The 24,928-nt window shown below is 34.8% G+C and overlaps 1 protein-coding gene across 5 annotated transcripts; it reads right to left on the reverse strand.

Annotated features, from left to right (window-relative positions):
- Positions 1–563: 563 nt before the first annotated feature.
- DEPDC1 (DEP domain containing 1) lies at positions 564–23,958 on the reverse strand. Of its 5 annotated transcripts, XM_017962423.3 has the most exons (13): positions 23,687–23,805; positions 20,746–21,011; positions 15,809–15,965; positions 15,274–15,392; positions 14,727–14,857; positions 13,301–13,348; positions 10,330–10,470; positions 8,424–9,275; positions 7,818–7,990; positions 5,570–5,746; positions 4,219–4,404; positions 4,051–4,117; positions 3,406–3,501 (listed from the first exon to the last, which is right to left on the reverse strand). In XM_017962423.3, the coding sequence occupies exons 1-12, from the start codon at positions 23,732–23,734 to the stop codon at positions 4,082–4,084; spliced, it is 2,334 nt and encodes a 777-aa protein (XP_017817912.2). In that variant the 5' UTR covers positions 23,735–23,805; the 3' UTR covers positions 3,406–3,501; positions 4,051–4,081. The 5 variants fall into 5 exon arrangements, with proteins under 5 accessions (XP_003892092.2, XP_017817911.2, XP_003892093.2 ...); XM_003892043.5 differs by lacking the exon at positions 4,051–4,117 and having other exon boundaries at positions 564–3,501; positions 23,687–23,958; XM_017962422.3 differs by having other exon boundaries at positions 564–4,117.
- Between the last annotated feature and the right edge of the window lie 970 nt (positions 23,959–24,928).

Consider the following 24,928-nt stretch of genomic DNA (forward strand, 5'->3'; position numbering starts at 1 on the left):
AATTTGGAAGTCCACTAATATACATGAAGCTAGGCTTTGATAGAAAAATTGTGAGTTTTTATAATGAGCAAAAGTCAACAATACTTTCACTTGTCTTATAAATTGTTTCCTCAGTACACATTCTGAGAGGTTTTCAGAAGACATAAAAACAACTAACATATATATTTCTCCCAGTTCTGAGAAAACAAAAAAATCCTTTATAAAACTTAATTCGGAGTAAATACGTAAGTCTGAGTTGCTGTACTTACTGCATTTAGAACTGTTAAATTTATTTTGGTGAAACGATTTTTCTTTCAATTTAATATTAAAACTAGCTATCCTTCATTTCTTTCCCAGAAATACTTCAACAATAACACCACACACACACACACACACACGCATGTACACACACACACATTTTTTCTCTCTCTCCACTTTCAAAATAAAAGGGTGGTATATCTCTTGGTGGTAGAGATTACCAGGATATAAAATTCCATAACCATTTTTAATTTCACCAAAAATGAGGTAAAAAATATTACCACTGATAGGGTAGAAAATATATTGTGAAATATAAGAAAAGAAACTTGATAGCAAAAGAGTTTTAATCAGTAGAGATCTTAAAGTCAATACAAAGCAAGAGGAAAGGATATAAAAATTGAGCATGGGCTTGCTAAATTCAAGATTTAAATATATTGCCTTTCTTTCGCTACAATCACAACTCAGTTAGGTAGATACTTTAATTCACACTTTATAGATGAGAAGATTCAGAGTTTAAGTTTCCCAAGGACAGAAAGATAAGTCAGTGGGAAATTCTATGTACATTCCATTACTAAATGCCACGTAACTGTTTGGATAACGTGAGAAGAGTGGGTCATTATATGATACCAATTAGAAGATATTATGGATGGTAGAGGCAGTAATTTCTGGGATAAGAACTATAATTTACAGAATAACCAGACATCATTTGATCTGGTGAAACCTGTGCATTCCCACAATTAGACTTCACACTTTCTCTCTTTAAATGTGCAACACCTTCCCCATCCCCTCTTTACTTGTAGCAGTTGATTTTGATTCTTATATCCTGAGAAAGCAACTACCACCAAATCTACCAGTCAACTCATCTATATTTGAACTTAAAGATCTTTCTGTTAGAATGGAATCTATCCATGCTCCAGCTTAGGCGAAGCTCTTCTGAAGATATCCATTCCTTCCTTCCTCATCAAATTTTCCCTCTCGACTAGATTAAAAAATTTCAACGAGTAGGCATACTCAGAAACTTTGTCTCATAATGAAAAGATAGTTATTAACTTATTAACTAAGACTCATCAGTTGTTCATAATTTTGTTTTGGTTCATGTCTCTCCAAAGCAACAGAAAGGACCATATTTTTTGCTAATATCTCTTCTAGTGCTATAATCCTAGGTGATTCTAGTAAAAGCTAATATTTATAGAGTGCTTATTCCATGCGAGACACTGTGCTACCACTTTATATGCATTATCCTACTTAATCCTCACAATCCTAAAGAGAGGTACTATTATAATCTTCATTTTATAGATAACAAAACTGGGGCTTAGATAAGTTAAATAACTTGTCTGAGTTTACCAGCTAGTTAATAGCACAGTAGGATTCAAACCTGACTGGCAGAGTTGATGTTATTAAAGCATTGTACCATGTATTTTGTAATCTCTATTGCATGCACATTAATGCAAATGGAAGTTTCCTGCCTTTATGATTTATATATTTGTTAATAATACAAAAGCAAAATTATATTGTTACAAAACCCCAAATAATTTTAATCTCAATTTGCAACATAATCCACATTTTACATATCTGTAAACAATAAAAGTTTTAGTATACAAATGCCTTAGAAAGAATTCAATTTGGTCCAATAATTTTATAGCCAGGATAAAGTCATACTTATAATTTATAATTTTCTGTCCAGGTTTTTAATAAAAATCAGTAATGTTAAATGGAACACTATCATTTTATAGAGAAATAGTATGAAATTACATTGAGAAATAAGAATAGTCATTAAACATTAAGATTTCATTACAACCCAGGCATGATATATTTCTTTACACTTAAGGAATACACATGAAACAATCTTAGAGTAAAAAATAGAAGGTAACTTGCTTTTTTGTACCAAGTCAATCAGCAGAAACCTGAATAATCTTGTTTTAAGATGAGAGTCATTTATACTTGGCAGGCATTTTCTTCCAATGAAAAAATAAAATCAATGTGCCATTATCTTGACCCTTATAAAAATGTTTATGAAAAGCATTTAGGCCATTGATTCTCACAGTTGGCTGAATATTGGAATCACCTAGATTAAAAAAAATACTAATCCCTATACAACATCCCCGAAATTCAGATTTAATTAGTATAAGTTAGGCCCTGGGCTATAGACTGTTTTAAAACTCCTCAGGTGAGTCTAATGTGCTGTACCAGTTTGAAAACCACTAGCTTAAAGACCTGTTCCATCATCATAGAAGTCAGTCTTTAGCTGAATGATTCTATACACCCTGATTTCAGTGGGTAGTGTTGTTATTTCAAGCATCTGATAGGTGTATCTCCCATGATTAAAAAATAAATACCTTATGGAAGAGATTATATGTTTTATTTATCATTGTCTCTGCATATCTGGAACAATGAAAGGCACATAGCAGTTGCTAAATAAATATCTTTTGAATGAATATATGATTGCCTTATACATCTTTTATATCCCCATCTTCTAATAGATTACGAAAATGAGAATTCAAAATATATATATATTGAACAAATGAATGACTAAAGCAGTTGGGGATAATATTTAAGGCAAAGTCAAATCTGATAAAATATACACATATTATAAAAACACATACATATATATAAATAGATCAAAAGTAGAAAAAGAATATATAAGAGAGTGCAACATTTGGCAGCTGAGAATTATTTCATTGAGTTTTCAAATATTCTTCACATTCTTATACTTAGAAACAAAGAAGTAACCCCAAAGAACTAATTCATTAGCTAATATTTCAGAACTTGCACGTATGCAGATACATTTTCTTTTAAAAACAGAATTATAGTTTAATCCCTAACACAGCTTAGTTTTCAAAATTCAAGTAAATAAAATTTTAGCACACATCATGATAGCCTTATTGGATAGCTGTGTTAAAAACAAAAAGTATTTGGTATCACCTATTGCTATGTGCTCTCAATTGAGATCTAGTTAGTTTACTAGGAGTCTCACATTGATAAACAACTATTTTGGCACTTCCTTACATAATGTGTTTATTTAGAAATACCTTATTAATGACAGACTTCCTTTTGAGTAGCTACATTCTCAGATATGGCTTCATTTATCAAAGTTCCACAAGTATTACATAATTTTGAATTCAGTTAGTATCTTAGACTACGGAACTTTGGTTTTCTTAAAATCAGCATTGGTTGCTTGATTGTAGGTTTGTCACCAAAAAGTGCTGCTTCACTCTCCGTGGTTGGAAATCTTTTCTGATATATCAAGGGATATTCCTTCTGAAACTTAAAAATGAGGTGAGAAATTAGAAGGTATTTAACATTATTTCCCCAGCTGAAGCAGTGCTCTACATTTTATAAGAATTCAGTGTCTTTCTCAAAGAAGTATTATAGAGATTAGTATCCTTTCATTTTATCCTTGCCTTTCCCTCTCTCTTCTCATGTGAATACTATAAGATCTCTTAGATCTCATTAACATTAACATTATAGGATTCTTTCTCTTCTGATGTTAACTATCCCCCTAAATTCCAGATCTTCTTTCCCACTGGTAAAACCTATGAAGGGCATAGGCATCTAGTATTCATACTTCTTTGAGTGTCTCAGACTTAGAATTGGACGTGCCAAAATCATGTGGCTACTGGGCTTTCAGAGCTAAAAATTCTAAAACATAGTGGTAAGTCACTCAAAGATACCTATCCATACCTTATAATTGTTTTCCCAGGCTAATCCAAGCTATAATTATACAAAATACTAGTGAAAAAGGAGAGTATATATTATTATTGTTAGTATTATTTCAAAATTCAGGATAAAGAGCAAAATCAGGTAGGTACTCACATGTTTTAGGTTAATGCACATATACAAGACATCATAATATATAGTCCATATACCTCAAACTTAAAATCTAAAATATTAAAATAAGAAAGTAGATTCTAAATGTTATTAACAACCAGGAATAGCAGATAAAAAATATTTACATAATTGAGAACTTGCTCATTCTCTTACCTGTTTTAGTTTTTTCCTTTTCTCTTTTAGAGGTAAACTCCTGTTTTTAATAATATTTTCTAAAAGTTCTGCAATTGCAGCTTGAGAGGTAGAAACTTTTTGCTCATCAAACTCCTGAGCACTAATCTGCTTACAGTATGAGTAAGTTGGCAAAGGAGCAAATAGTCCATCTCCAGGATTTTCAATCTGTAGTGAACAAAATGATATAACTCTGTTAATTCTGGTCATGTTCTTATATGATAAAGTATTCTTTTGATGGGATCTAGCACCTATTAAGTTACCACCAATCAAACATTCAGCACGTTAAAAAAACTATGTATTATGCAGTAGAGGTGTGTAAGTCAGTAGGTTCTAAACCCAGCTCCATAATCTACTTCGTCTGTAGCATTCAACAATGTATTTAACTTTTCTTGGTCTGTTTTTTCATCATTAAAATGGAAATTACGTAAGAAAATGTATATAAAGGGCTCAGCACACAATAAGCGTTAAATAAAGAAAGACAGGTGTTATAATTATTACCATTAACTATGGATTTTATTCTTTTAACTATAAAATAACAATCTAAGTATTATTCTAATTCATCTTAAGACTTTAATGTTCCGACAGTGCAGATAGTAGATGATCAGCATATTTACTGAAATATTTTCAGTTTTCATGTATTTTTGTTTTGAGGCCTAGGGACATAGGCAGAGCTTCTAACATCTTCTGATAAGAGAAAGAAATTCTAGGAGATAGTTATAATTATAAGCCAGGGCAATATTAGAATGGTATGTATGGGAAAAACATAAACATGTGTTGGGCAGCCAAAGACAATACAGTAGATGTCTGTTATTTTGGCTGCTCAGTATTCCTTCTTTCCTTCTTTTAATAATTCCTTTCCATTTTAACCCCTCTACCTTCACCTTTTGTGAAGAATAAATTCTCCTTTAATCTGTGTAGAACCAATCAGAGTAAGGCCCTATCTCCATCCTACTCACTCTTACCTAAACGATGCATATTTAACCTCAACTAGGCTGAGTTTATATTCAGAGCTTTTAAAATTGGAGATGGAGGAATGACTCTTTTTCCTTCGAAATGCAAATGTAAGGCTCTAACTCATGAACTTCAACTAGCCACATTCCTCATCATGTGAAGGAGCCACTGTCAAACACAGGATCAACACAGAAATAAGAGATGGAGGGATGGAAAGAGTCATACAGCTATTTGAGTCCCAGATTCTGTCTACATTCCTGACTTTTAGAGGTTGTTTACGGGAGCTGAAAAAGTCTCCCTTTTTGATTAAGCTACTGTGAGATGAGTTTGCCACTTGCAACTGACTACTGCAGAGAATTTTAAGACTCACAATACTTACATGTCCCTTTTTTAAGTAGTCAAGATGTTTTTCCACTGCAGTCTGTAAGTAAGAGGGTACTTGAAGAATTTCCTGATGATGATCCATTAAGAAAGAAACTAATCTTCCAGCAAGAAGCTCATCAAGATCCACTTCTTCAGCACAGCATAACACACATCGAGAAAAGGTATGTATCATCTAGAAAAATATTAAAAGATGTGAATTTAAAAAGCTAAGGTTGCATACAAACTAGAATATCAGTAATTTCCAGGTAGCATTATGTGAAGTATTGGGATAAAGTGATAAGCAGCCCTCAGTTTAAAAATGAGGACAATGATTTATACAGTTAGAAATGTAAGAATTTGATTATACTTAAATCCTTTTTAAAGTTTTTCCATGGCTGAGCATGGTGGCTCATACCTGTAATCTAAGCACTTTGGGAGGCTGAAGTGAGAGGCTCACTTGAGATAAGGAGTTCGAAGCCAGCCTAGGCAACATAGTGAAACCCTGTATCTACAAAGAAATAAAAAACTAGCCAGGCATGATGGTATGTGCCTGTTTCTTGAGCCCAGGAATTCCAGGCTGCAGTGAGCTGTGATCACACCACTATACTCCAGCCTGGGTAACAGAGCATGATCCTGTGTAACCAGAAAAAAAAAAAAAAAGTATATCCTTAATGTAATTCCCAAGAATTATAAAGGCTTTGGTTTTTCTACAATTTTGTCACAATTTTATCAGTAAACACCATAGGTTCTATTAATACCACATATATATGTTGCTTAAGCTTAAAGATGGTCAGAGAACAATAACTAATTACATTAAATGAACCCCACAAAAAAACACAAAACAGGAGAATGTATAACATATAGAACACTTATATTCATAAGTGGTTGCAAAGTTGATGCCACTTAGCTTTTGAAATGCTGGAAAATAGTTTTTAAAAATGCTTATTCTGTCAGTCTTTAGACAGCAATTTAAAACACATTTTTCAATTCCATCTTATGGGATCTTCAAATCCTGGGATAAAATTAATTACTATCACTTATTACTCTCATTACTCTCACTTATATCTATGCAACCCTCTAACTGTAACACACACACACCTCATTCTAAAATACTTAGAAATCAGAATTCTGTTTTAAATATTTCATACATAGTAGAGGATTAGCATATTTACAGAATTGATAGATTTTCAGTTTTATTCCTACATCAGTCAGGGTTTCCTGTCTCCTTCCATGGCTTAGACCTCAGCCTTTTGCTCTTTCTCCACATTCTCAGCCTTGTAGAGATCATCTACTCTCATAGCTTCAAGTACTATCCCTATGTAAAAGACCAAAACAATTTGCCTTCTCCCCTGATCTCTCTTTACCTGGCTCATAATTCCAACATTCTGCTGGATAAATTTCACTTAGAGTTCCTATGACCTCAAATCCTAAAAGTGCAGAACCAAAATTATCGCCTTCCCAGTCATGTCTCTGAAAACGTCTTCCTGTATAAACTTCCTATGCTTTTTAATAGTGCTATAATTTCTCAAGAATAATTCCTCTTCTTTATATTAGGACTGTCATTGTTAAAGAACTATCTTTAATAACAAGTAGAAGAAAGCATAACTCTAGATTCCTTGCTATAAAAGCCTCTTGTCAATTGAAGTTGAATTTTGAGGAAGTGGTGACTTAAAAAAAAAGAGAGAGAGAGATTAAAGATACTATTTCAAGAGTTCATTTCCAATCAATTATCAATTCATATGTCAAGGACATATGAATGCCCTTGTCCTCATTCTCACAAGGAGCCTAAGGCTGTTTGGCAATAGTGCTTCCCAACTTCTTGTCCACAATGACCTACTTTCCTATCACTATATTCTTTGAAACACTGACTTACTGTATTAAGTTAATTAGTTCTCTACTTCCACAGTTACAGTCTCCTTAAGCTTTCAACAGTACCTACATTTCCTCTTCCTTATCCACCAAACAAAACTGGCACAAGGCAACATAACGTGTTCTGACTGGTCAATCACTATGAAGTGATTCAGGATGAATGAGCAGGCAAAGTCCTCAGTCAAGATTAACACCAGCATGTGAAAGTATAATGAGTGTGTACAAAAGATTAATACACTAAAATTCTGCTGTTAGGAAAGGGTAAAGAGCCTTTCCAACCTAAGAATCTAGCACTTTAAGACTAAGACATCATTTGAGTAGTACTTTTACATAGTTTGGTCTTCTTATTTTGGTTTATGAATCAGATTTATTCTTTCTGTAAGAAATCAACTTACCAGTGATCTCGTACCCATTGCATCATGAAGTTTGGGCATATCAACATTTTGACTCATTCGGGAAATCATACGCATTAAAAGTTGCAGCTTTCTACGATTTGGTGGGGGAAGTAACAAACAACATAACTGTAGAGCATCGATGGCAACCCTCTCTAAATGAGGTTGCAGCAAACCTAGAATACAAAAATACCCCCCCCAAAAATCATCAATGACACTAGTTGCTTTCATACTACCAGTATATACACCTATAGAAAGAAGGTAAAATAATATCTTAGTATTTCATTTCTTTTAACTATTTCTAGAAATTACATTCCTCTAAAGCATGGTAAGATTCTCATTTTCTTTACAACTTATTTCTAAGTATAAAAATTCTTCACTTATTACAAATAAAGTGACTCAGAATAAATGAAATTGCAAACAAGAAAATAAGTGCTTTAGGTAAATAGAATAAATCTTGGTTACATCATAGACAAAAGTCTTTTATAATAATTCCTCTTGGAGGAAAAAAAATTAAGCAACTTCAAGGAATAAAAGCCAGGTAAGCAAAACACAGAGTTAGTAAACACTAAAAGTTAATATTGCATGCATTGAGAGCAACAGCCTTACTTTGTGTGCCAGTCAACATAGAAGAAGCTGGAAGTAAAGAATTTTCTGAAAGTTCTATTGTACTTTTGCAGAGTCTTTTATTGATTGTGGCACTAGACTCTCCGAGTTCACCTTCCATAGCTGTTTGCACACTTGTGCTGCCTTGTCCAACATTTGGTTTCATGATAATTTCAGCCACTGGTGTATTGATATAACTATTCCTTCTTGTACTACTTCTTAAAAGCAAACTCTGAGACCTACAAAGCTCTTTTGACTTGCATTTCCCATTACACAACTCCTCTTGGTCTTGAACAGTCAAAGTAGAGGTTCTCTTAAAACCAGCACTGAATGGCTTTTGAGTATTTTCCTCTGAATGAAGATTCAACAGGAATTCCTGTTTAGGCTTAGACTCTAAAAACAGTTTATTATTTTTTCCTTCTATGTTCGGAAAAGATTGATGAAAGACACTGGATGCCTCTTTACTTGAATTCCCTGACACATCTACAATTCCTTCCAAAGAACAGCACCTTGGTTTGTTGTTAGAGGCTAGATCATGCATACTGCTTAACCCTATTAAATTATGACAACTTCCTCCCATTATGTCATTAGCACTCACTCTTCTGTTTCTTAAATTAACTAGCTGCGTTTTCTTAGCACATCTTTCTTGAAATCCTGGATTGCTTATCTGTAGTCTCTCAGTCGAATCTGATTCTTCTTTGTTTTTTTCTCTATGAAGCAGACTGAGAAGAAGGCACTCAGTTGATTTGAAGGAATTCAAATTGTTTAAGTGAAGGAATTTTGAAGACTGTGGATCATCTTGGATTTTATGAATCCCACTGGATCTATCTGAAACTGTGACGTAGCCACAAACAACTACCAGGAAATGAAACAAAAATTAAGATGCAACTGTATGACAGTGGACAAAAATAAAACAAAAACAATAGTAAAGTTAAAAAAATAAAGCATTACTACAGTGTATGTTGTTAGTATAGTATACATAGTAGTTGCTTAATTCAGAAGCCACTTAAATAGGACACATGCAACATTCGGTTACAAACGTGCAAGACAGATGAGTGGTTTTCCCACTTGTAATATAACTTTAAAAAATTATTTAAACAGCCTAATTAAATGGATTGAGCCAGAATACGTTTAAAAATATCTGTTCTCAGTCTGCCAGTACTAGAAACCTCATAAATATAAGACAATTGTGGTGTTATAAAATACATATATTTGATCTTTGTCCTTAGTACCTGGTATGGAGCTCCTAAAATCCTTGGAATTTCCTGAATGATAAAGGTCTTTGGTTATTCATAACAAGCCTATTTCAGCATATATGAGTTCATGCTAAGGTAACTGAGGGCTGGCCATGGTTGGAATTTTCATCACCAACTACAACCTTGTGGGAGGAGAAATGGGCTAGAGATTGAGTTCAATTGACAACAGTGACCAACGATTTGGTCAGTCATGCCTTGGTAATTAAACTTCAATTAAAACTCTAAAATATGCAGGCTGAGGGAGTTTCTAGCTTGGTCAAACACATGGATGTGCTGGGATCACGACATGACTAGAAAGGGTAGAGAAACTCTGTGCCACCCCTACCCTCATACCTTGTCCTGTGTAACTCTTCCATTTGGCTATTCTTGAGATCTAGCTTTTATAATAAACTAACAGTTATAGGTAAAGTGCTTTTCTGAGTTCTGTGAATCATTATAGTGAATTATTGAATCTGGTAGGGGGTTGAGGGAAGTCCCGAATTGGTAGTTGGCTGGGTGGAAGTATGAGTAACCTGGGGACCTTATGTCACTGAATTTTAAAATAATTTGTAGGCTGCCACCTTCATATTTACCTATGGTTTTAGATCTTCTAAATTATAAGAAATTTGAAAACTTTAACAAAATGAACTAAAATCAGTAAAATCCATACATACCCAAAATGTTCACAAATAATTCGTAATATTCAAAAGTAAGTAGAGGTTCAGGGAGATCTAGAAAATAATCTGCGATTGTTCTGAATACATCTCGTTCAAATCCAACATAAGTTGGATTATTCATATCATTGCTTCTTGGCCCTAAGAAGTAGAAGGCAAAAGAAAAAGGTAAAGTATATTTTAATTTAAATACAATTTTTAAATACAAAAAGTATAAAATCTGTGTTTCATGAAGGAGTTATGTTTAACAACAAATTCTGCCACCGTTCAAAAATTTAAAGGGCATATTTCATTCTTCCTCATTATCTTTCCACTAGAAGCAGTCACTTGCTAGTATTTTATTTTAACATTTGTATACCTGAAAAATCATACATAAAGTAAAATTTTAATATCATTTAAAAAGCATTAGGGAAGCTTAGTTTACTAAGATTTTACTGTAATTCATTTTGTAAAGGAAAGAATATTTGGATAATACAAATAATTCCTTCAAATTGTCTTTGTGTAAATTTACATTTTCATGAATACATTTTGTCTGACATGAAACATAGCCTTAATGAATTTAAATAATATCTTTACATTGTTGTTTCTTAAGCTTGACACAACTATTGAAATAATCATACTTACTCATTTGTTTTTTCCTCAAAAATAAGATCTGATCTCATTTTATAGATAAGAAAACTGAGGCTAAGAGTACCTTGCCCAAGATGAAAAAGACTTTGGTAGCAAAGTTTGAATTAGAAGTTAGAGCAGTGTAAAATAAGAGCAAGGACCAGGACTTTTAGCTCCAACAACACTTAAAGTGTGGTTCATGGATTATATCACAGAATCATCCAATGTGCCTATTAAAAATACAAACTCCTCTATGGAGACCAGAATCCATGAAAGTGGGGCCAGAAATTTACTGACCTAGAAATGTTTGCTTCTAGTTCACTAACTGAGTGGTTTCCAAACACTAACCTGAGAACCTTCACTATAATAATCTTCTGGGGGCATTTTTTTTTTTTTTTTTTTTAAAGATTCCTGACCTACTAAATCAACCACTTCAGAATCTCTGGAGAGTCTCTTTAGTGACTGTGGTGTGCATCCAGGTTTTACAGCCATTATACTATCTTTCAAGTTAAAATGTTTCTCTTCCCAAGTTCAAATACTATTTCTTACTTCCCTGTTTCCAAACTTTTGTATGGACATACAAATGTGAGAACACACTAAAAAGAATTAAAGAAAACAATTCCCACTCTTAACAATAGAGCAAAATAGATACTTTTTTAAGGACATAAGAAATAGTATGTGGAATAAAAGATTTGATAATCATTAGAAAGTTCTCTAAGAAAATACATGTTTACAGGAATTAAAAATATTAAAAATATAGAATTTATAGAGAATCTAGGTTTGAGCTGTAGCTCCTTTGCACTAAAAGAAGATACTCTAAGCTTTGGTTTTCTCTGTTGGAAAAATTGGGATGGTATACTGATTACTAATTCTTACATCTCACAGAATTACTCTAGGGGATCCAATAACAAGTAAAGTTAAGTCTTAACTGTGCCTCTGGCTAAATACATTGTTGCTAATTTGGAATCCAGTAAGTTATATAATTGGTATCATTTAGGTATTACATAGACTGGAAAGAGAAGGAAGACAGGCTCCCTAAAGACCAGATGTCAGAGAAATCCCTGTCAGTATGCCTATCTGAATTCCTAACCGTGAGCAAAGGAATGAAAGAGAAGAATACTTAACTATACTTGGAAAGTAGAAAGACAAATTCAAGTCTTAAGTTCATAATAAAGATTTTTATCTTAATTTGACAAATAAAATGTTTCTGTAAATGTATTTACTTTATTGCTATTTATTCAATGTCATTTTATCATATTGACACCCAGTGGACAACAAAGGAATATAAAGTTACCCTGAACATTAATAAATCCCTATTAGCATTTTAGAAAACGCTAATTTTATATGAACTAGAAAATTATATTTGTAACTAAAACATAATTTAGCTTTTGATGATTTAGCTTATACCTTTGTACATTTAAAAAATTAACTTTGAAAGCAATTAGGATTTTGTACTCATACTAGGGTTTTATGTTACAAAAATCAATTATCACTGATCATGATGAAAAAGCTTGATCAATTAAATGCTAAAAAAATTTCTGGATTAGTGACTGATAAGGTTTGGATCTGTCCTCACCCAAATCTTATGCCAAATTGGTAATCCCCAGTATTGCAGGTGGGGCCTGGTGGGAGGTGATTGAATCATGGGGGTATATTTCCCCTTTGGTGCTGTTCTTGTGATACTGAGTGAGTTATCACAAGATCTGGTTGCTTAAAAGTGTGTACCACCTCTGCACACAACCTTCCTCCTGTTCCAGCCATGTAAGACGTGCCTGCTTCTCCTCCGCCTTCTGCCATGACTGTAAGTTGTAAGTTTCCTAAGGCCTCCTCAGCCATATTTCCTATACAGCCTGTGGAACCATGAGCCAATTAAACCTCTATTCTTTATAAATTACCCTGTCTCAAGCATTTCTTTATAGTAGCACGAGAACAAACTAACAGAATAACAGATAAACTTTTTTTTCATAACATAAAGTCACATTAATATATCTAGTATTCTATGCTTCTACACTATAGAAATCCCATGGAGTTCAAGCCATTTGAACTCTGTGCCTTATTCATGCAATTAGTGTGGATTTCACTTAAAAAATCCTTTGAGATCCTCTAGGCTATGACTTTATAATTTATGTGAAATAAACCATAAATAATATGCTTGAATTAAAAAATCACCTTCTTTCTAAACAGAAAAAGTTAAGGGCTCCATAATGTAATAAATTCCACTAGACTTTGATTTATATATCAAGATAAATGATATACTTTAATTTTATCAGGACTTTAATAAATTATTTTAAAAATTTCCTTGGTTCTTGTTAAATACTATCAATATAAAACACACACACACACACACACATATTTAACTTACAATTTGCTAGGCACTTCATGGCAGATAATACCCAGTGAGGGAGGTCATCTACACAAAAAGAAAAATATTACTAAGTAAACCATACAATTTTTATGACAGTATATTTCAAAATATCACGCTTATGTGCAATTAAATGTATCTATACACATACACATACATGTTACATTTGTATATGTGTGTATTACCAGGATTAAAAAGTATTATATGTTTAATAAGACACAGGATCAAGTCAATATTTTAAAATAGAAAAAGTCTGAAAAAATTATAGAGATTCTGAGTTTGATCCATATTACATATAACAATTAAATACTGCCAAATTGAGGATTAATTATTTTGAGGGAGTGTTTAGATATAAATTCCACATTTATTTTTATCTACTATCACTACCTTTTCTTCATCCTTGTTTCTATTCTGCCTATTGCTATGCTATTTGAATATTAATGATTTGGGTGAGACTTATGATTGAAATGAACTGTATGTCGTTATTATGCTCCTTTTATAGTGAAGTTTGCTTAAAATCTTTCAAGTGCTACTGAATAAAATATGTTCCATAGAAATCTAGCACTTTTTTTACACAGGGTTACAAAGAATAGAAATCTTAAATGAGGGCATATACTGTTAACCATGTTATTTTAGATAATGGAAGAAGGGACTGGTCTACAGCCACATGCATAAGCCACATAGCAAACTCATCAGTTTTAACATTTACCTTTTGCTCCTACAATTAAAAACTCAAAGTTCTTGCCCATAAAAAGAAAATAAAAGTAATATATGTCAGTTAATTCCACAGCCAGAAACTTAGCACAAAAACATTAGCTACAATTTTGAGAGATTTATTGATACCTTTCTCATAATCTAAGTTTTCTAATACATCTATCTAGCTTGAATTATTTCCCTGATTTTTGTATCTAAATCTGAAATCAATCAACTATATAAATAAATAAAACAAAAAAGCCAGTCCCTCTAGAATCCTCATCTTTAAAGTCTGAGCTTATTTTGTTGTGTTATTACAGTTTTGTATATATGTTTGACTCCTGTTAATTTGTACATAACTACTCATGTAAGCCTCATGAGCGTATGGATCATTTCTATCTTATCATTAAACTTTAGCACAATGTCTGACATGTTGGAAGCCCTCAACAAAAATGTGCTTAATCAAAACTTTTCTTATACTTGTATACCTTTTGGATGTTTGTCTTTTTTTTAATACCATGCATAAATCTATCTTAGCAGATAAAATATTTCTTATAATAGCATGAATAATACTCACTTATAAATTACTCCACTGTTATTACTAAAGCACTTATGATAGCCCCTCTGATGCTCCATGAAAGTATTCTACTTTCAACATTTGGGTCTCTCTTTACACTACTTGTAACCTTGTTGGCAAGTTTTTAAAAGTTCCAATTATTTTATTAATACCAACCTGATTTGTTTTGTAGTATAACTACTCCATGTTTACTTGTATTAGCCATGTTGTACATTATATATTGGGGAATTACTTGTTTTGGATTTATGACTTCTTCTAGGGATGGCACACCTAAAATGGTTTGCAGGCTAAATAGAAGAAAGAATATTAACTTTTTGTCTTTGTAAATAGGATAGATTATACATATGAATGAATATGACTAGTAAACAAAGCCATCAGAATATTTTATTTTTCTTAACTTCTAAAGACTTATATTTAGTATCCCCTTTCAAATGTATTTATCTCAGTAATCTTAAAAGGATTACAATATATATCCCAAACTATGGCCACAATGTTGATTCAAAGAAAAGGTGAATCATACCAAAGCATTCAATTTCTACTCTATTAAGCTATAACAAGAGTATTTATTTAAAAACACATATACAGGTTGCATTCTAACCTTTGATAATTAATCTGTTCTGATTCATTTGCATATTTTGATGTAAATGTCAAAATAATAATCAGAACACTTCAGGAACTTCATTAAAGCTTAATTTTATCTTACTAGATCAGAATAACGTATTTCCAAACTTCTTCAACATCTTCCTGGCTTAGTTCTCTATTATCAGCTGCATTTTCTTGATCTTCATTGATTATTTCATGCTTTATTTTCTCGGCCTTTTCCTGAAAAAAGGATTATTTTGGTTTAATCTGGTATGCTCAAATTTTTAAATACTGAAAGCAACAATAATTCTATTACTATCAGTCCATTGTGGAGCTATAAAGTGTCTCCCAAAGAAATAATGTAACACGGTAATGGGGTTTTTAATTTTGCAGTTGTCCCTAGCACCCTCAAATCAATTTAAACCAAAACACACTTAAATTATATAACTATTGTTTTGAATTATGTCTCACTACCATTTTTGTTATTCTTTCTATGGGTCACAAACAATTTTATACATACATTTTCAGAATGTAATGTAGGTTAGGAGGTTTCAGTTCTGGATTTAAATATTAAAGAATCATTTACTTTTAATGATTCTATTATTGAGTACACCATAATCATATTTAAACTAGTAATTAGTAAAAGGATGTGTTACCTGAGATAAATGTAATCCATGCTTTTTAGGAGTTCTACGAGATAAGTTTCGTAATTTAAAAATACTATCTTTATCTTTGGAAAAGTTCTCTATGTTGTTTCTTCGCAACTCTGGATGCCTTCGTGGTGGAGTTTTAAGTGGTGAAGTTGCAGGAAATCTGGTTTAAAAATAATAAGCAATTAAATAAGGTGAGATTAGAAACAAACTTTTAGAGTCTATTTATTTTAAAATTCACATAAGAGCCTGATTTATTAATACTACCAAGTAATAAAGATTCTAGACAAATAAATTTTCCCATTAAATCTTAAAAAAAATAGGTTTCTTCTTTCTTTAGTATATTGTGCATATTTTAACTTTATTTCTGGATAATTCAGGGTTATTACTAGGGTCAATTCTGGTAGAGGGGTATTGCTTACACAAAAAATGGCTCTAGAGTGCTACATTTTCTAAATTTCTTTGATGAGTTATCCAGTTTGTATATTCCCCCTTTTGTTTGTGCTTGTCCTACATTGTGGAACTTAGTTTCTGTTGCTTCTTTTGATTGTAATATTTTGGCCTCCTTTTATTTTACTATAAAATATTTCAAAGATATAATAAAACAATACCCATGTATGTAACTGGCAACCAATGTAATTGTTGACATTTTGTGACTTCTCCTTTATTATTTTTTTTAACTTTTATTTTAAGTTCAGGGGTACATGTGCAGGTTTCTTACATAGGTAAACTTGTGTTGTGGAGGTTTGTTGTACAGATTATTTCATCACCCACGTATTAAGTCGAGTACCCATTAGTCATTTTTCCTGATCCTATCCCTCCTCATACCTTCCATCATCCAATAGGCCCCAGTGTCTATTGTTCCCCTCTATGTGTCCATGTGTTCTCATCAGTTAGCTCCTACTTGTGAGAGCATGTGGTATTTAGTTTTCTGTTCCTTAGTTAGTTTGCCTCCACCTCCATCTATGTTCCTGCAAAGTACATTATCTCATTCTTTTCTATGGCTGCATAGTATTCCATGGTGTATATGTACACATTTTCTTTATCCAGTATACCACTGATGGACATTCAGGTTGACTTTTTGTCTTTGCTATTGTGAATAGTTCTGCACTGAACATATGTGTACATGTGTCTTCATGACAGAATGATTTATATTCCTTTGGGTATATACCTAGTAATGGGATTGCTAGGTTAAATGGTAGTTCTGGTTTTAGGATTTTAATGAATCACTATACTGTTGTCCACAATTCATATGGAACCAAAAAAAGAGCCCAAATAGCCAAGGCTATCCTAAGGAAAAAGAGCAAAGCTGGAAGCATCATGCTCCCAGACTTCAAACCATACTATAGGGCTGCAGTAAGCAAAACAAAATAGTACTGGTATAAAAACCAACACATAGACTAATGAAACACAATAGAGAGCCCGGAAATAAGACCATGCACCTACAACCATCCGATCTTCAGCAAAGCTGACAAAAACAAGCAACGGGGGAAACAATTTCCTATTTAACAAATGGTGCTGGGATAACAGGTTAGTCACATGCAGAAGATTGAAATGGGACCCCTTCATTACACCACATACAAAAATTAACTCAAGATGGATTAAAGACTTAAGTGTAAAACCCAAAACTATAAAAAACCTGGAAGAAAACCTAGGCAATCTCATTCTAGACACTGGAATGGGCAAAGATTTCATGAAGATGCCGAAAGCAACTGCAACAAAAGCAAAAACTGACAGATGGGATGTAATTAAATGAAAGAGCTACACAGAAAAAGAAACTATCAATGGAGTCAACAAACAACCTATGGAATGGGAGAAAATTTTTGCAAACTATGAATCTGACAAAGCTCTAGTATCCAGCATTTACAAGGAACTTAAAAAAATTTACAAACAACTTCATTGAAAAGGGGGCAAAGGACAAGAACTGACACTTTTCAAAAGAAGACATATATGTGGCCAACAAGCATATGAAAAAAGTTCAATATTACTGATTATTGGAGAAATGCAAATCAAAACCATAATGAGATACCATCTCACACCAGTCAGAATGGTTACTATTAAAAAATAAAAAAAATAACAGGTGCTGGCAAGGTTGCAGACAAAATGGAATGTTTATACACTGTTGGTGGGAGTGTAAATAACTCCTTTTTCTAAAAAACTGAAATTCTTTGCTCACTCATATCCCCCTCTTCCTGAGAGTAAAATATAAACTTATAGTTTCATAAAAGAAGCCTACAGTTGTATTTCTTTTCCATGCTTTTATATTTTTAATAAATGTATATAAACAATATGTGGTTTGGTGTTTTTTCACTTTATTGTATCTTTTACATCTTTTTTTTTTTCTTCTCTGTCACCCAGGATGGAGTGCAGTAGTATGATCATGGCTGACTACAGTCTCAATCTCCTAGGCTCAGCCTCCCAAGCAGATGAGTCAACAGGCACCAGGCATGTGCCACCATGCCTACTTTTTTTTTTTTTTTTTTTGTAGAGACAGGGTCTCCCTATGTTGTCCAGACTGGTCTCGAATCCCTGGATTCAAGTGACACTCCTGCCTCAGCCTCCAAAAGTGCTGGGATTACAGGTGTGAGCCCACCCTGCCTGGCCTCATACATCAAATTTATTCAAAAAGTTTGTAGTGATCTCAAAAGTTTGAAGACCTCAGAAGTGTGACCTTGGTCTTCAAAATTCTCTTAGACTTTTATCAAATGTCTTTTAGAATCTGCTTATTAAGTTCCACAAAGAAACTATATTGAAGTTTTGAATGAAAATGCACTGAATTTCTATTTCATTTTGGGAGGAATTGACTTGTATATACATGATACTAAGTATTTTCATTCATGAACAGGGTATCTTTCTCCATTTATTCTATTTAATACAATTTAATACTTTTCTCCAATAAGGTCTTACACATTTTTGGTAAACTTTATTTTTACATACTTTATAGTTTTGTTACCATCATAAAAGACTAGGAGAGGCCAGGCGTGGTGGCTCATGCCTGTAATCCCAGCACTTTGGAAGGCCAAGTTGGGTGGATTGCTTGAGGTCAGGAGTTTGAGACCAGTCTGGGAAACACAGTGAAATCCCATGTTCACAAAAAATGCAAAACTTAGCTGGGCATGGTGGTATGTGCCTGTAGTCCCCGCTACTTGGGAGGCTGAAGTGGGAGGATCGTTTGAGCCCGGGAGGCAGAAAAGACTAGGGGCAGAGAGACTAGTTGAGGATTTATGCAGAAATCCAAGTAAAACAAAAACAAAACAAATAAAGATTAATCCAGGTAAGAATTATAGCCTAACAAAAAGAAGATTCATCTTGGAGAGAGATGTGCAAAGATCAGAGAACTACTTAGGCAGCACAATAGACTAAATCATATTTAAAGGAGAAGAAAGGGAAAGAATTAAGGCAACTAGAAGGAAGGCAATGCCATTTATTCAGATAGGAAACCTAAGAAGACAAAATTTAGGTTAGGGGGTGATAGTCATTTTTCTATATGGTATATTTGAAGTGCCTTTCCAGGAGGCAGTTGAAAAAAATGGGCCAAAGGCTCAGGAGAGATATTTCAGGAGAGGCCTGAAAGTCTTAAGAAAAGTAGGTGAAGACATGGCATGAGATTGCCTAGGGAGAAGATGAAGTAAAGACAAGGGCAGGAACTTGAAGATGGGCGAGTTAAAGGATGAGCAGCAGTAAAGGAGCCCACAAAGATAACTGAGCAGTAGTTAAGACAGGAAAGATTTGTAGAGTGCTATACAAAATGGATTATTCATGATTGTTATTGTAGTTTATTTGTACGACATAAACCATTTTTGGTACATAGGAAACAATAAATTCTTAGACATTTCATTTGAAAAGTACCTAATGTTGTAGAAAAAAAAAAAGCATGGACATTAGATTCCACAGGCCTACTTTAATGGCTATATAACAAAGAACCGTAAGTCATAAGAGAAAAAGCAATTATGCTGACCTGTGGGAGTCAGAAAAGCTCCACAGAAGAGGTTATGAAAGAGCTGAGATTAAAATAAATGTATAAGTTTACTAGCCTGACAAATGTGTACAGTGGAAAAACATTTCCGGCAGACAGAACAAGATTTGTTGAAGCATGGTCTCAGTTTCCCCATCTGTTAAAAGGGGTTAATACCTACCCTGCTTGGCTACTACAGCAATTAAGTAGGAACACATATGTAAATCATCAAACGGAGTTTCTGTTATATCTTAACTGCTTAATAAATATTCTCTTTAACCTGTGGTATACTTCTTCTGTTATCATTGTTATTTTTTGAGAGAGTCTTGCTCTGTTGCCCAAGCTGCAGTGCAGTGGTGCAATCTCAACTCACTGCAACCTCTTACCTCCCAGGCTCAAGCACTTCTCGTGCCTCAGTCGCAGGTGTGCACCACCACACCCAACTCATTTTTTGTATTTTTAGTAGAGACGGGGTTTCACCATGTTAGCCAGGCTGGTCTCAACTCCTAGCCTCAAGTTGATCCGCACACCTCAGCCTCCCAAAGTGCTGGGATTACAGGCATAAGCCACCTCACCTGGCCCTGCTATTTGTTATGTAAGATTTGCTATTACTCTATTACATGTATTCTTAAATTAAATGTTTGAAGGGAAGGATCTGTGAACTTATAAATCTAGAAACTATGCAACTAAGGTCAGTAATATGTCCTTAAAACGTTATAAAGTGTTCAGAATATGCAGAAGTGATAATATCTCACTATTTCCCTTCCAATTCCCTACTTTATTATATATGCTAAAACTTAAAAACTTTAAATTTTGTAGCAATTAACTTTCACATTACAATTTTTCTAAATGATTTTAATTGAACTGAGAGCATTAATAGTTTTCCAAAGAAATATTACTTCTTTGAAGAAGCTGCTGTTATAGTAAAAATATAAGTAGAGATAAAACTACAGTAATTCAGTTTTACAGTTACATATCTGTTCATTACCTGAAGAGCTGGTTGTTATCATCAACATTTTCTGATCCCCACCTCCCTTTGATATCTTCAATTACATGATTCTTAAGAAATTTCCTCAACAGTTGGATAGTCTGTTGCCTTGTAACTTCAGGACCAAAATTGCTATTATTTCTTAATAGATCATAAAGCCAATCCACTGCTTCTCCTGCTGTGAAACAATTACCATATTTTTTAAAGTGCTGTCTGTGTTTTCTTAGAGGCATTCCTGCTCGAAAAGATGTGGTAACTTCATTCCACTGTAAAAAGAAGGAAAATATTTTTTAAAATTTGAAGAAAAATTAAATCTCATATTGATTTGAAGTACATTAGGTAAAGATAATTCTTTAATTCACATCTGATTACATCATAAAAATTCTTGAAGAATCATTCATCTTATTTGTGCCACATAAAATTTTATATCTGGCCAGGCGCGGTGGCTCACCAGAAGTTGGGAGTTCGAGACCAGCCTGACCAACATGGTGAAAACCCATCTCTACTAAAAATACAAAATTAGCCGGGAATGGTGGCGCATGCCTAAAGTTCCAGCTACTCGGGAGGCTGAGGCAGAAGAATCGCTTGAACCTGGGAGGTGGAGGTTGCAGTGAGCTGAGATCGCATCATTCCACTCCAGCCTAGGCAACAAGAGCAAAACTGTCTCAAAAAAAAAAAAAAAAAAAAAAGAAAGTACATCTTACACTGCTTTCTTTTTATTAATTCTAGTGCTGTAGTAATATTTTTATGTAATAGTTTTTTTATTAGAAGCACTTCATTGGCTTATCAGTTTGTTTAGGAAACCTAGAAATAAGGAAGAACTACAATCAATATAGAAAACATTCATCCTTGTTTTTTACCTCAATTAATATTAATATTGGTAGCACTGTGCTTCACATTCATTATTTCACTTTAATTATCACAATTCTATGAAAAGGTACTATTAATTTCTCATTTTTCACATAAGGAAAATAAAGCAGAGAGATTAATAAAATGACCAAGGTCACACAGCTAGGTGATGAAGGTAGGCATTCAAATCCAGGTGTGACTGACTCTAGAACCTGTACTCTCAACTACTGTGCTGGCCAAACAAAACTTATGGCAGGCAATAGTTTTACTGGTGAAGTATCTTTAACATGAAAAATGGCTTATGTATTTACTATAGTATCTCTTTTGTGAAGATTCCTGTAATGAAGATAGAACAGATGGGATACATTAAGTAAGTTGAAAGTCCATTGCATATTTAATGACCCTGTGACATGTACATTTTGCAAAGATATATTTTTTAAACTGTCCTCAAATCAGCCAGACCTCTACATTTATGACCGCTCTAACGGTGGAGCATGGAGGTGATGTTGGTATAGAATAAACACATCACTTTTTAATAGAAAAATCCTACGTTAGCGGTCAAATCTAATTTGCAACCCATTATGCCACTACTAGCTATGTTACTGCTTTTCTAACCTATGTGGCCCCCATACCACAAGACAGAATTTAAGGGCTGAAAACTTGATGATTATATTGTATTCTTTCCACTTTCCCACTTTATATATTTATTTATCCAAGAAACTGATATTGAGCTGCTCACTCTGTACTGGCCTGAGGATACAGTAATAAAAATGACAGAAAGGGTCTCTGCACTAAGGGAGATTACAGAATGGCCTTCCTGAGATGTAGTACAGGGTAGTGGTTTTAAGAACAGGCTCTGGAGTTAAGACTACTAGGGTTAGTTTCCCAGTTCTAGCTCTGCCACTGTTGTTTATGACATTTTGGGCCTATCTTCAGTCTCTATGCCTCAATCTCCTTAACCACAAAACAGGGACAAAAGGACCTAACGAATGGGCTTATTGGAATGATAACATGATGTAATATATGTGAAGTACTAGTAAGCATTCAGTGCATGTTTTCTTTTTCAGCGTGTTTATACTACTTTCATCTAATGGGTTTTTAAATTATGTGGCAGGACTACCTGATTGAGGTTCCTTCCTATCCTAAATTCTACCCTTTCATATTGATAAATATGGCAAATAACTTCCTAAGTAGCAGAATCCATGTGAGATTGCCATACCAGGAAGATCTGAATTCTACCTCTGCCATTTTCTGTTGATGTGACTTTAGAAGGCATGTAACGTCTGTGAGCCTCAGTGTGCACACTGGTAAAGTAGGGCTAATAATACATGCTCGCCTGAAGGGCATTCCTAAGAGGAAAATGCTTGTTATTCTGCAGATCACAACACACTTTCAAAAACAGCATCCTCCTGGGAAACCCCTTAAGGCGAGCATGTATTAGTAACCTTTACCAGTGTGGAAACAGGCTCGCAGAAGGTAGGGGACACCCCTAACGTCACATAACCAGTACCACAGTATCCCATAGAACCGAAGACCCAACGGCACGAAACGCGTTAGGAGTGCTATACATGCAAATTCAGGAGCCGCCAGCAGTGGTTACTGACGGGTGCTCAGAAATACCGTTTTGAAACAGGCAGCTGTTCTTCTAGTGCTATTCGGCCGGTACATCCTGCTTTAAATTCTATGGGTTCAATAAACAAAATTGTCACATTCGGGCTTGCCCACAACCTAACCCTACAAAGCTTTGGCGCTCATTCCCAATTGCTCCGTAATTGTGAGGCGGGTAGAAAATCAGACGGGGTGAGCGGCTAAATCGGAATATTCTAAGACGCCCCCAGGGCACAGGACTTGCTCCTCAAAGCCAGTCTGGTGCGGTCTACGCGCGGCGCTTCCTTTCGGACCTGAGACCCAGATCCTCAAAACAGAGGGAGCGGTGAGTCTGGCAAAGGTGGCATACCCGTTACTTCTCCTCGCCAGCGTTTTCACTGAACCTAGGGCTCCTGGGACTCATCCCTCCGACCGAGGTAAACCTGCGAACAGTGGTGACTGCCGTCAGCCCGCTGACCGGTCCCGTCTATCCGAGCTGTCTTACCAGCTTGGTGGCCCGATAAGGCCCGGGAGGCACACCCCGACTCTCCATAGGTCTGTCAGCGCCTGGTGGTGTCCATGGCGGCGAAGGCGACACTCAGGCCCAGCGGCCCGGGTAGTGGCGAGTCTCGGCACAACCGTTGGCCCCGCCGCCGATTTGAATAGCATAGAGGGCTGCGCGGATTGGCCGCGCAGCAGGTCACGTGATGCCGCAAGCCGGCCTCGGGACTGAGTCGGCTGGGGCCGAGGAGGCTCGGCAGCATTCCGGAGCTCCGGTAGCTGGCGCGGGCTGGGGTGGGCTGGGCTGGCCTGGGACCGCCTCGGTGAGACAGGCTCGGGTTTCCCTGGCGCTGCTTCTCCCTCTTCCGGTCTACGGCGAGGCGGAGTCATGTTTTCGTACTCAGAAGGGATGAGCTGTTTAGTTCCAAACGAAATTATTTGGAGTCCAGCCTTTGGTTTAAGGAAATTTGAAAAGACAAGAAAATACGGTTTTTCTGCCTGGCCCCACAGGATATTCAGCAGTTAGCTTAGAAAGCAAAGCAGCCTGATGGATATATGTCGCAGTTTTTCTCTCTCTCCTCTCTCTATCCTCTCTCTCAGCAGGCGCCATGATTCTCTGAAGTGCTAAAATGCAGGTTCACAGCCCCCTAATTGTGCAGTAAAATGGATCATTCAGAATCCTCCCGACTGGGTAATAAAGTGAATCATAGGTAGACTTTCTTAAGTACATACAATGTGGGGCTGGGGAAAGGTTGTGTACAACTTGCCAAATTGCTTCCCTTAAAATCTACCACTGTAGAAAGAATCCTGGTTATGTTTGGATCATGATTATACACTTAAAATTTCACTGGGATCTTAGAAAATAAATCTTCAATGGAAGTCAGTTTTCAAATGACAAAAACTACATTCCGAAAGTTGAAGAGACTTACTCAGTCTTAGGTCTCCTTGGCAAAGCACAGACTTCATGATTTTAATAAATACCCTGTCACCAGTCTGAAACTATTTGATGCTAAGAATCCCTTAGTACAGTGGGAGATTGCTTGAGTGATTTGAAGCTGTGGAAGAATTCACTTGGAAATTAAATAGCAGTTTAAGAGGATAGGATGCAGTAAAAAGAAGAGATAAAGGAAAATGTTCAGGGAGTGGTAGTATAGGTCTGTGGAGTTCTCCTTAATTTGGGTTATTTAGGCAGAAACACATCTATTTTCTACCAGAACCAGTAGGTAGAATTTTTCAAAACACACTT

Source organism: Papio anubis, chromosome 1 (genome assembly GCF_008728515.1).
Source record: "Papio anubis isolate 15944 chromosome 1, Panubis1.0, whole genome shotgun sequence".
NCBI classification, from domain to species: domain Eukaryota; kingdom Metazoa; phylum Chordata; class Mammalia; order Primates; family Cercopithecidae; genus Papio; species Papio anubis.

What these genes read in the sequence shown, in the direction of transcription:
- DEPDC1 (XM_003892043.5), bottom strand. Translation starts at nt 23,734, where the DNA reads ATGGAGAGTCGGGGTGTGCCTCCCGGGCCTTATCGGGCCACCAAGCTG. An exon ending in ATGGATTACATTTATCTCAG is followed by an intron (nt 15,393 to 15,808) that starts GTAACACATCCT and finishes TCCTTTTTTCAG; the next exon opens with GAAAAGGCCGAGAAAATAAA. An exon ending in AAAGGAAAAAACTAAAACAG is followed by an intron (nt 3,502 to 4,218) that starts GTAAGAGAATGA and finishes CTCATTTTTAAG; the next exon opens with TTTCAGAAGGAATATCCCTT.